General features: G+C 40.2%; 1 protein-coding gene across 2 annotated transcripts in view; it reads right to left on the reverse strand.

Moving 5' to 3' along the window:
* Nucleotides 1–193: 193 nt before the first annotated feature.
* paxip1 (PAX interacting (with transcription-activation domain) protein 1) overlaps nucleotides 194–12,902 on the reverse strand; it is a 28,011-nt gene continuing 15,302 nt past the window's right edge. Inside the window, exons 9-24 of one of the 2 annotated variants that reach the window (XM_079750489.1) lie at nucleotides 12,361–12,654; nucleotides 11,760–12,264; nucleotides 11,524–11,618; nucleotides 10,744–10,839; nucleotides 10,498–10,635; nucleotides 10,071–10,192; nucleotides 8,799–8,983; nucleotides 7,079–7,122; nucleotides 5,890–5,951; nucleotides 5,681–5,783; nucleotides 5,154–5,322; nucleotides 4,582–4,682; nucleotides 3,102–3,236; nucleotides 964–1,039; nucleotides 705–769; nucleotides 194–515 (exon numbers count right to left, since the gene is read on the reverse strand). In XM_079750489.1, the coding sequence (XP_079606615.1) occupies nucleotides 504–515; nucleotides 705–769; nucleotides 964–1,039; nucleotides 3,102–3,236; nucleotides 4,582–4,682; nucleotides 5,154–5,322; nucleotides 5,681–5,783; nucleotides 5,890–5,951; nucleotides 7,079–7,122; nucleotides 8,799–8,983; nucleotides 10,071–10,192; nucleotides 10,498–10,635; nucleotides 10,744–10,839; nucleotides 11,524–11,618; nucleotides 11,760–12,264; nucleotides 12,361–12,654 (2,202 nt within the window). In that variant the 3' untranslated portion in view covers nucleotides 194–503. Of the gene's footprint in view, nucleotides 516–704; nucleotides 770–963; nucleotides 1,040–3,101; nucleotides 3,237–4,581; nucleotides 4,683–5,153; nucleotides 5,323–5,680; nucleotides 5,784–5,889; nucleotides 5,952–7,078; nucleotides 7,123–8,798; nucleotides 8,984–10,070; nucleotides 10,193–10,497; nucleotides 10,636–10,743; nucleotides 10,840–11,523; nucleotides 11,619–11,759; nucleotides 12,655–12,902 lie in introns of both variants that reach the window. The other variant, XM_079750488.1, reaches the window with a different exon arrangement.

Raw genomic sequence — 12,902 nt, forward strand, 5'->3', positions numbered from 1 at the left:
TCATTTGTTTTTAATTTACCTACATTGTGCAACTTGTAATGTTGGCTCGAAGAAAATATACCTATTTTATTATCCAAAATGTGGCATTTATTCAGCTTTACTATACAGGTTAGAAAAGCAAATTTATACACAAACAATTTGGGAGGGAAATACTAAGGTGTACGCAAAGTCTTTTCATAACAGTACTTTTATTTTCAAAAGCAGCATGTGTTTACTAAAGCTTTGAATTATTTAATATTTCAAATTGTTTAAAATGTACATCATTTAGACAATTTCACAAAAATAACATCCATTCAATCTTCACTCAAAATCTACAAAAATGACTGCTTAACAATTGACACATTCATCAGTACAAAAATGGAATCTAAATCTGGAATTGTTGACATATTGTACATTACAAATTAAAGTTCTAAATCCGAGGAAAGAAGATCGGGAGTGCAATATGTCTTTTATAACCCATTTTCTCGTTCTGTTTGCATCCGTCAGGTCCATCCATTGTGCCATCAGGTGAATTTATATGTGAGATTGTCAAGGAAAGAATGGTGGTTGTCATCTGAAATAATATTTACACTTGAATTGAGGATTACACACACACACACACACACACACACACACACACACACACACACACACACACACACACACACACACACACACACACACACACACACACACACACACACACACACACACTTTTTGAAAGGATATGAGACATAATCCAACTTCTGGGTTAGAACTCCGGTTAAGATGAACTCTGCGTTGTGTACATCTGAATGTGAGGGGAAGATAGAAAATCATTCAGATTGTGTGCATTTGATTGTGAGTTGGGTTTTGTACTTGGCTATAACTGCTATAATGGCTATCTAACCCTTTTATTTAAATTGTGTAGATAATCAGATGGATAAGATATGAACACATCTAAAGTCATATATTTTCTTGTGTGTAATGACTTCTGAATCTCACCAATGTTCTTCAAGAAGAAGTCTCTACAAAGGTGAAGGTCATTTTCACAGGAAATAAGAAGAATTTCTGGAAGGTTCTGTAGAAAAATATAGAAATAATATTATTCAATGAGGATGTTTGTGTCTCGCAAACATCCCAGGTTCTTTCAGCTGGAAATAACCATCTTATGGCCAGCTAAAAAATAATAGCAGGAATAATAAAAAGTAATGTTGCAAAATATCTTAAAATGTATCCCAGTTCTTTAAACAACTTCAATGCATACATCTGTGAAGATAATACACTATAACCAGTTATGAATAAAAACAATTCAAGTAAATTGTCATGTAAACTCAAAGTTTAGTCTGATATAAATTTAGTTATTCGTCTTATCGTAAACCTGCGTGACACCCGCTGTAAAATACTCAGCTACAACGTGGATCACGTTTACAGTGTTAAGTTGTGAAGTTGCTCGTTATCTTGATATCATTCATGACGTTCCCCTGCATGGGAACATGGAGCTCCAGCCCATGAATCACTATCTGCCAACCGTACAATAAACGGGGATTCAACATCAGCGCCCTGCGTGTCTGGATGAGCCCTGTAAAGCCAAGGAGGAGGCACGTAGCATGGCCATAGCTACAGCCGGCGTATGTGATGGGCTGCCACAGCGTGACATTGGGCTGCTTTTCTCCAAAAGTTTCAACTTCGTCCGTTGCCAAGCTGTGTCTTTTTCGCAAACCCCATTTCTTAAAATTCATGAATGATAAAGATCACAAGCGACTTCACGACTTTATACACTATGAACATCGGCCGTCGAGCTATGTTTCTGAATCTGAGTCTGCCCTCGATTCCACCCCAAGGGCTATACAATTTCCCATCTCTCCTCCCTCATCACCAACATCCTCAATTTTGCTCTCTTCCCCTTCATCAAAAGGGTCATCCTTTGACTCTGAATCCACAATACCAGAGTATAAAACCTGTCGTGCATTAGGCGTCTTTCTTGCCATTCCTCAATCAGTTTGTTGATTTAAAGCGTAAAGTTGTGTAGCTTCGGAAAGCTTTGACCTTCTCTACAGCCACATCTGTAGCGCAACAGGAGCAAAATGTCAATTCACTGTAATTATATGTTTTTGGTCCAAAAAAATGTGCATTTCTGTGCTCATTCTAAGGTTATATGGTTGTCATATAATCAGCTCAGGCAGCAGAGGTGGTGGCATTGACGAGGGCCTGGTGCAACCCTCATTGTGAATACCAGGGGTCAGCCCCCTTAGTGGCAGTTGGAAATGTTGCATCAGGTGAGTGCTGCATGCACCATACCCCTACACCAGGGGCACGGTGTAGAGCAGGGGTCGACAACTACGTTTGGCCTTGGGACAATTTTTTTCCCAGCCAGCAGGTGGAAGAAAAAAAAGTTTACTGTACATTTATATTTAAGCTAACATATAGATATTTGACATGCTAAAAAAAAAAAAAAAGAAATAATTATTATATGACTTCAGAATAATCTGTCGGGCCAGATAATGTCCTGCGGGCCACTTATGGCCCGCAGGACGCCAGTTGCCGACCCCTGGTGTAGGTGCATGGTTCAGCAGTGCCACAATTACGGAGAACACCGGTACCTTAACAGATCATCTGGTGGCGTTAAGCCTGCATAATTTCATCATTTCATATGTGCTATTTAAGGAGACTATCGTCCGAATTTACACTGAAACCAATCTGTCTGTGATAGTCCCATATCAGCTAATAATACCAATCGACAAATATTCAACCAATAATTCATTACGGCAATCTCCTCCCTTTTGTATCTTTTGTGGTTGACTGCATGGTTGTTGTTCACCTATACTTTCATACTGTACCTCTGCATCGTTGTTGTTCTACATCTATACTTTTAAACTGTACAGCTGCATGGTTGTTGTACGTGACCTATACTTTTATACTGTACTCGACATCAGTCAAAACCATTCCTGTGACGTCACACACTGAGATGATGGCAAGATGGCCATACCCAGAGACTAAAACAATCAACTTTAAAAATAAATGTATTTAATTTTGATTAGAGTTTTTCTTACAGAGCTATGAATTGAAGTGTTACCTCCTCTGATGTTTAGTTGGGTCACCTAAATGAACAAATCTACAATGTCTTGTTCTTCTATACCAACCTTGTTCTGCTTGTGTTCCATGATCTTCCGATAGGAAGGCTGCTTGGGCAGAAGCTTTCCACCAGCGCTCTCCAAGATTGCCTTCATGGTGCCGAGGCTTGGGCAGATTCCTGGGGTGATGTAGAAGTACTTCCCCTACAACCACAGGTAATAAACTTACTTAATGAAATGTAGAATCACAAACCATGTTCCCATTCAAATAAAAAAGGGAAAGCGTAATTTGCACCAGCCACTAATACGATATATATAGGGGTGTAAATCTCTGGTTTCATCACGATACGATATTAAATCGATTCATTGGACAACGATACGATATTTGCCAAAATATCACAAGTCTTCTGCGATTCGATTTCGAAAAAATTCAGGGGCATGCGATTGACATGAGATGATATCATATACCCATTTAACACAACCTCTTACATTCACATCAACTTACAAAAAAACACTTAATTATAATTTCATTATTTTATTTCTTTTATTTATTTTTAAATCAAAAACAATCCATTTTTGATACAAATAATTAAGTGCCACATTGCATTTAAGTTTGAACGTTTTTTTATGGCTTAACTTAAAGAGCCTGTAATGATCTTTCATTTTGAACATAGACCAGGCATTCCCAACCTATGTGGATAGTTTTCTTCTAAAAACAAAACATCCCTCGGAATCATCTTGGCTGTTATAAGCCGTTCGTGTTGCCAGATTGGGCAAATTCCCGCCCAATTGGGCTACTTTTATTCAAAACTAGACATCCTGGCGCTCACACATGTGCTCGCTGTTGCTGCCTGGTTTAACTGGTGAACGGATCATGGACCCATTAACGAAGGAACGGATACGTGCGTGGCTTGGCGCACTTGCGCAGAAATGGTTTCACAAACACCCGCGCAAGGAGATTGTCAAAATAAAAGCGCATAATACAGCGATGTGCATCGATGTTTGGGCGTTGCATCGATGCAGTTTGATCGTTCGCCAATAAATCGATGTATCGATCTACATCGATGGATCGTTACACCCCTTATAATAATAATCATATTATTATATTAACATCATATTTATATTATGTTATTAACATAATATAAATAATTATTTCTATCAATTATAAGAAAAATGTTACACGTGTGTCAAAAAACAACTTTTTTTGGTTGGGCAGCCTCTAAGTACTAGCCCAGCTTAAACAGCAAAGCTAGCAGTGACACACTTTCAGAGGACGGAGATAGTGCATCAAACTTAGTATCCAAATTACACAGACAAACCAATGTAGGCTATTCATGTCATGAATAGCCTACATGAAAGTAATGTTGTTAAATGAAGCTCCTAGTAGACAGTGACATGATCACCTCAAGTCTACTGCGTGACACACAAATCACCATGCTGCACAGCCTATCAAAACAGATGACAGCAGCTAGCACTTAGAATGCTAAGCTAGCACTGGCATTATTATTATTATTTGAACACCTTTTGATGAGAAAAAAAGAAAACCAACCTTAAAAAGTGGTGTACTGTGGGCTCTCTTCAGGGAATCTTCTAAACTGAATTCAAACAGCACTTCGGCCTCTGCATCCCTTAGTATGTAGCTCTGCTCGTCTAGAGGGCGCAAAGCAATCAGTAATCAGGACCAAAGGAGTAGAAAACGGCATTAGCATACCATGAATGTGGAGTTATTGTTTGTGGGGTATATAACAGTGAAGTTACTGAGTGATATGCACATTTTTTATTTCACATAATTGAAGATACACATCCAATGTTGATTTTAAGAAATGAACAAGCTAATTTTTGTCATCAAATTACATTGGCAGTGAATATTTCACTTCCTACAATTCAATCTTATCCCAAAGTTGATTTGACCTGTACCGGCATTTTTAAACCATTAAGGTTGGTGCCATTTAGCGTATTTTAATTCCTTCCCGACTCTAGGGTGGGCGTCACTACAGACCATCAGCCCTGATCACAGTCGGCAGTGGTCTGCAGCCTGTTGGGCATGGGCCTTCAGGAACTGTATGTTGGTGGTCTAAAGTGGTCCTAACACAGACATGAATGCACAAAAGCCACATTTACCTACAAACTTCTGGCTCCTCCAGCTTTCTTCCAGCCATTCTGGTGTGACAATATGCTTGACAACAGACATGGATGCTAGGAACTTGACGGTGCGTGTCACCCGGCCAGCGACCAGGTGGGTGGTTTTCTGGACACTGTCGGAGAGCTCACCCCCTAAGGCATGTACTCTCTGCAAGAGAACGTAGAGGTGAGCAACTAGGGGCATTTCAAAAGGACACGAATAACTAAGTTCATACAAGATTCAGCAATATGATAGAACTGGCAAGTTCTATCATATTGCTGAATCTGCATTTTAAGACCATGTTGAAACAAAAGGACCATTTCCAGGTTTTCATATTTAGGGTGTACCCCCTAGAGTTTATCCAGACCCCTTAATATACTCTGAGTAAAAAAAAGTAGTTGAGGCTTTCACTAGTTTACAGGAACCCATGTTTACCAGATATGGTAAAGATATGTCTATGGGCTTTCTTTTTAGGACTTTTGTGGACAACAGAAAAATCACGTTAAAAGGGAAACTGAAACTGTACCTTAATGTACTGTTGCACCTGAATGGGCTCAAAACCTGTGAAAGTGACATGAGGTGTAGACTCTGGGGTGAGCTTCTGATTGGATGATTGGATCTCCTCAAGCCTTAATACAGACAAAAAATAAGGAAGTCTTCAATATCGTTCTGAGTTGTCTGTTTCAGGAAATAGTGACTATGAATAGATCACAAGATAAAAAGAGGCTTTCCAACCTTGCTTTTTTGCTTGGTGGCTGGGAGTCAGTCAACCTCTGTTTTTGAAGCAGCTTGAGGCTCTGAAAAGCAAGCGGACAGTTTGAGAACTCGTTAACCCTTTGGTTTTTGTGACCTGCTCATTGGTTCAATAAGTAGCGTGGTTCTGAAATCCTGAACCGCTAATCTAAAGACTCCATATTTTGGACATCCAACGACAGCAAATATGTCTACATGCACTCCAATAAAAGATTATCAGTTTTAGGGAACATCATGCAACTGAAACTGCAAAAAAGCATAATTGAAAAGGTGGAACATACGTTGGTCTTAATCGCATTTAACCCATTCAACAGCAGGATGAGGGAGAAGGAGTTGGACCAGTCCGCAGATCAATGTATATCACGCTGGATATCCATGACTGTTTACTTTCACCAGCGCTTTTTCTCCCTTTTTTTTTTAATGTACACTTTACATAAACGCTTTACATAAATGACCTTTATCATTCGACCTTTTCGTCCAATGATTGAACAATCTTTGCACACATGTGGGTTTGTTGTCAAATTCTGGGACTGAATGTGAAAAGGAACTGCACCGAACCAAAAAATAAACATTGTATTTTGGTCCGGAACAAAGAGAGCGAACTAAAAAGTTATAAGTTAAACTTATACTTCAAAACGTAATTAAGGAAGGATAGTTTTTTAGTTATCCTATCCCCTTCCTAAAGTGTAGTCATCTGTGCCCACAGTTTAGTCACGGGATTTCAAAACTAGTATTATCAGGAATATGGCTACACATATTATTTCGAAGCATTGATATGAAACATTAGGGACTTATGATAGATATTGTAAACCTCTCAATTTGGCAGTTTGGTGTGAGTTTGACATCGACGAGCGCTGCTGAATGTAGTAAAGAAATCCTAGATTGAGGTAAAAACATGGTTTAATGTTTATATTGTGTTTGTTGTGTCAAGAGGCTCTCATGGTTACAGGAGTGGATTTTTGCATTTTGCGTTTGCACTTTATATCCATTTTTTATTGTTTCCCGAATTTGACTGCATGATTATTGTCTGTGTGCACAACATATTCAGTAGTGCACTTTGGTACACACAGGTTTTGTTTTTTAAATAGTAAAAGTAAAAAGTAAAATTAAAACTTCTACAGGGTGCCTGTAGATCTTTAGTATTGCAAAGAATAAAGCCAGGGCTACTTACTGCAAGTGCTTCTGCAGAGACTTTGACTGGAGTCCGCCAGGCACCTGCATTAAGGAAAAACAAATGATGAAATCAACCACATACAAAAGTTCACATTACGGAGGGCAACATGGATAGTATGCTACAAATGGAAATTCTGCAAAGTAGCAGAATTTTTTCAAGCCAGCATATTTCATCATAAGGAAAACACTGGAGACTAGGTATGGAAGTAAATCTGTCTCATCGAATTTTGAAAATAAAAAGCAATTGAATTTTGACCACTGAATATTTATGCATTGAAATAACGTCTCTGGATTTTTTGCCTCTGAACTTAAATCTTTAAATTTTCAACTAATAATTTTCAACTTTATTTTTCAAATATTCAACGTTAAAGACTTCAACTTAAATATTTTCAATGTCCCCAATTCAAAATTCCAAAGTCAGCAGTAAAATCCAATGCATGAAATTCCGTGTTAACATCCGGGAACCCAAGGAAGAGCAATTCGTACTAGGTGCAAGATCGCGGTCAATCAAGGACCGAGCGGGCGCTGTTGGACATTTTCTGCAACATGGAGGAGTTTGAAACGTAGACAGACATGAAGTAGGTCACGTGCGGAAACATGCCCAAGCTTAAAACTTAACGTTTGTTTCGTCATAGATCACTCGGATTGGGGGTATTCGTTTTGTGACGTTTTGGGCGCACGTTAAGTGGCTGGAGCAAAACGGTTGATATGCCCCTGTGGTGGTATAACGAGAGCGCAGCGAGCGCGCAGAGCCAACAGTATTGGGCATGATACAGATATGAGGATGACAAATTAAACGCAGTTTGCTTTCGGGTGCTTCTTCCCGAGGCACGCCGTGCTTCCACTGGAACAACAAGCTGCTGCCGCTACAGTTACCACTCAGTGAGCAATACTGTCGGCTCTGCACTATCGTTCCACAGTACTTGTTATTAAATGTGCTTAATAAATACATTTGATTTGCATTTTACAGACCCATACAATTGAAAGGGCGTTTAGTAAGGTCCACCACCGTTGCTTCTCCCCCCATAAAAAGCTACAGTCAGTGTTTAATGACGTTGATTTACCTTTGTGAATTTCCTATTATAGGCTACTGTGTAAAATGCTGTTTAGAATTAACGTTTGAATCAAGAAAGAAAGACCCATCATCAAAGCCGTTGCCGCTGGCCATGGCTAAGACCACCTTTGCAAATGCCTTCCCGCATCAGTCAGGTATCGAACGAGTGACGCTCTTGCTCCGTCTCGCTCCACTTGCTTGACCGCGATCTAGCATATAGGATCGATTGCTCTTCCTTGGGTCCCCCGATGTAGACGCTGAATTTCATACATAGAATTTTGCAGCTGACTTTGGCATGTTGAATTTGGGGACGTTGAAAATATTTAAGTTGAAGTCTTTAACGTTGAATTGTTGACGTTGAATATTTAGCTTTGAATTTTTTTACATTGAAAAATAAAGGTGAAAATGATTTGTTTCAAATTTAAAGAGTTAATTTCAGAGGCAAAAAATCCAGATACGTTATTTCAATGCATAAGTATTCAGTGCATAAAATTCAATGGCTTTTTATTTTCAAAATCCGGTGACAGATGTACTTCCATACCAGGGGTCATAGTTCATAGTTGGAAAAGGTAATCTGAGGTTGCTTTCTCTTTTCTTTCACTTTTGGTAATTGTTGATGATATTGCACAATTTATTCTCAACAAATATATGAATGCATACATACCTAGTAGATTATGCACAAGCAGTTGGTTAGGCACCAGTGGTTCAGCGTGGTTATAGTTAGAGTAGCGACTGTGCTGGATCTGCCTTAGAGCATCAAAGTTCCCCAGCAGGATGTCACAAAGCCACTGAGCGTTGACACAGGGTATCTTCCACTCCTTGGCCTTCTCATATTTCAGTCCACTGGGGCTGGAGAGACAGTGATTTACATAGGGACAAGAGCATATTAAAGAAAATAACCATTTGACAGAATCCTTGAAGATATTAGTCTAGCATAGATTCATTTTTATTACAATTATATGTATTAACAAATATTAGTCCATCATAACCATTGAAACCTAAATGAAACACAATTCCAAACCAAAACAAACGTATAAGTAGGGATCGTACCGTTAAGCACAGAAACCCGTTACTTAACACACCGCGGGGCTGAATTATTATTATACTTGAACTCTAGTATCGATAAGCTCCAACGTACCCGGTGCTGCTATCAGTATTTGAGAAGTTTAGGAAAGATGTTTTCTTTTAATTCAGGCTAGATAAATGTTGCTAGTTATGTGAAGGGGGGAAAAAAACAAAACATGTAAAATCCTATGTTTTTGCCATTCTCCCCAAAACACTATATGAATGTTCCACTTTGCTGCGAGCAGGTGTTATTAATTTCGTGCCGTCTGAGTAACTTTTCTGATGTACTCAGTCGTCCCGCCCAATGTGCACCAGCGACCTGGTCTGTGTGGGCGTGTGGAGCTCTCTGGGCAGCGGTTGACTGCGGTGTCCGCGAGAAAGTTTAGCTTTTCGGCCACATATAGTGCAACTCTACGGTGTGTGTGGATGGAGAGCATAACATTCTGGATGAACGATCACCAGAAAAGGAAAAAAGTAAAATATTAAGAAATCATATTGATAGATCGATAGCAGCCATCACTACAAGCCAATGTTTACTTGAACTGAACTACGTGAATTAAGGTTGCTTATAATTATAATCAAATCCTCTAAAAACATGAAGTTATTTTGATGAAAATAATAAGCTCATCTTAACTAGGCTTTTTGAGGTTGAGAGTTGTATCCATCTTTCTTTTTCACTGGCGCAATGATTATAATTAGAAAATGTTGCATATTGGCTTAATAACTAATGTAAATACTTTTGACATCACGTTTTTACGTGCTTGATGTAAAAGGACATTAATATACTCTAATAATACTCTAAGCAGACAGAAGGACACATACAGACAGACAGAAACACTTTATGCATGATCAACTGCCCCATTCAACTTACTCTTTGCAGACGAGGACCGTGTTGCTGCGGCAAAGGTAACCAGTGTATCGGGCTCCAGCCAGGTACGCCATTAGCTTCAGGTCGTCTCTGTCTGTATCCACGAAGCCTGTCAACGATATAATCTAACAGGGCAGTAGAGTTAGGTCTCAGAAAGGGGATACAGAACTAATAGCTTTAAAAACTGTTATGCATGTCATTATCTTAACTTTATTTACTTTATTTTTTAAATTAGGGTTTTCCCATTTTTCCATAAATGAAAGATTACATTTATTAACATAAACACAATGCATCTCATCGAAAAGATTTCATCTCATCGCACAAATACACAATTTATTTAATATTCGGCCGAGGATTCTGAAAATGTCACAATAACCATGCAAGCAAAAATCAGTGGCGCCATCTCTAGTGACCCTCCCCTCAGACTTACATGTTGAGAGCAGGGTTTAGCTCCTGGAGGAAAGGCGAATGGAAGGTGCAATGTTCTGTGAGGGGGAACCATCCTCTTCTTCTTCAGAATGGTGTTGAGCCAGTGGGCTGTCACACAGCGCTTCCCCTCTCTTAGTGCCTGGCATTGATGGGGTAGTGTGAGTGTCATTAACCGTCAACCACTCAACACATACAAGTATCAATAGAAAATTAGCCATTTTAGAAGTTCAAATGTCCAAGAACTTACCTGGACATACATGCTGCTCACTTGGCTTTCACAGAGCAGATGTGTGCTACGACTATTAAGAGAAGAGTCAACGGTGCCCCCACAAGCCTGGATAACCTAGGAAACATTTTTTGGGATTATAATTTATTTTAGAGCCAATGCAATCCAATCCTTCATGTTGCTCCATCTGTTTTTGAACCTCTACATGTGTCACCAAACTACCAGACAACCTCTGCAAAGATCTATTTTATAGCCTGAAGCCCCTTTCACACATGCTTGTCCTAGATTTCCTGCATTGCATTGTGAATTGGAACTGGGATCGATATATATCGCATGCTAGTAACATTTCCGGATCACTGCTGGTACCTCCGTGTTATGAAATAAAGCAGTAACTTAGCCAGGAGAAGTCCATCCAACGTAACACTTTCACAGTGTTGATGGCTATACGTGAACCGATCAGAAGACTCCGCAGAGGATGTATTTGAATCACAACTGTTTATCCTAACATGGCAAACCTTTTGCAATAATGGGACCTGGACAGATTCCAAAATAAGGGAGCTCCTTTCAATACGCAGCTGACATCTATAAGTGTTGCATTGCCTCCATCTGCTGGACTGTCCCTTGGCTCATCTATTCCGATATTGTTATTTCATGTGTGAAAGGGTGCAAGACTCAAATGTTCTTAAAAAGATATGCGTACGAATACTGAACATCACTAGCGGCCCCGGAAAGGTTATCCCAGTAATAACCTTGGAACAGAATACTGAATATTTCTAAAAAAAGAAAGAATTACACACATACCCTCTTCCATGTTGCAAGAAGCTGTTTGTCAGCCATCTGTTCAGGATAGTCTGCAATGGCAAACACACAACCTAGAAGGAAGCCATCCTCTGGAACTGAAAGTAAAGAGTGCAGGAATAGTAAGGCACAGCTACAACACAGACTCATTCTTACAGTTTTCAGCCATTATTAGGATCAATTTGTAATAGCTTAGCATGGTCTGCGTTAAACTAGAGTTGTGTTACAGTTTTACTCACTCTCTTGGCCTGGCTCATGGCCAAACAACTGGGATATCTGCGGTGGCTGCTGCTGCTGCACCGATGTTTGGAGTGGCTGTTGTTGTGAATGTTGCTGCTGGTGGTGCTGTTGGTTCTGGTGCTGCAGAGCTTGTTGATTCTGCAGATGTTGTTGCTGTTGAATTTGCTGTAAGTGATGCTGCTGCTGCTGCATTTGCTGTTGCTGTAGGAAGTGCTGCTGCTGCTGCTGCTGCAGTTGTTGCTGGTGTAACTGTTTCTGCTGTTGGCTCTGCTGCTGCTGCTGCTGCTGCTGCTGCAGCATCTGCATACGTTGCTGCTGCTGGAACTGCTGAAGTTGTTGCTGCAGCGCTTGTTGCTGCTGCAGTTGCTGAAGTCCAGGCCGCATCAACTGCTGAGGACGCAGGTGCTGCTGGGAGAAGGCATGCTGCTGCTGCTGTTGTTGCTGCTGTTGCTGCTGCTGTTGTTGTTGTTGTTGTTGTTGTTGTTGCTGCTGCTGCTGTTGCTGCTGTTGAGTAAATAACTGTTGTTGATGGATCTGCTGTGACTGTTGCAGAAACGGTTGTTGCTGTTGGGGCAATTGTGAAAATCCTTGCTGCACAACCTGCGGGAGTTGAGGCTGGTGCGGTTGATGATGTGGAAGCTGCATCATCTGGTGTTGCTGCTTCAGGTGTAACAGAGGATTCTGCTGTTGCTGTGGCAACTGTTGATGGTGTTGTTGCTGCGCGACATGATGTGATTGCTGCTGCTGTAACAACTGTTGTTGCAGCTCAGCTGTGAGAGGCACACTAGGCGCCTTTGATTGGTGGAAAAGAAGAGAATTGTTGCTGTTGGGGGTAGAACCCTGGCTCCGATTGGTTTGCTGGTCTGATGGCTTTGCCTGAGTACCAGTCAGATTCTGAATGAAAAAAATAGAAAGCAGAAAATGCAGTACAGCCAATATATTCAGCTTTCAGAAAAAAAAACATTAATAGCAGGAACCGGAAGTTATTTAGACCTGCTGCTAGTTAGTTCGAAGGCTAGTTTTGCTTTAGTTAAAACCCAGCTGGAATCGGTCAAAATTGAGTTCAAAGGTAGACCTCAAACAGCATCTGTTATATCATCCCCATGAGGTTGATTCGATACAAATAACAATATGGCACCATC

Source organism: Pollachius pollachius (assembly GCF_949987615.1).
Source record: "Pollachius pollachius genome assembly, chromosome: 14".
In the NCBI taxonomy this organism is placed as follows: domain Eukaryota; kingdom Metazoa; phylum Chordata; class Actinopteri; order Gadiformes; family Gadidae; genus Pollachius; species Pollachius pollachius.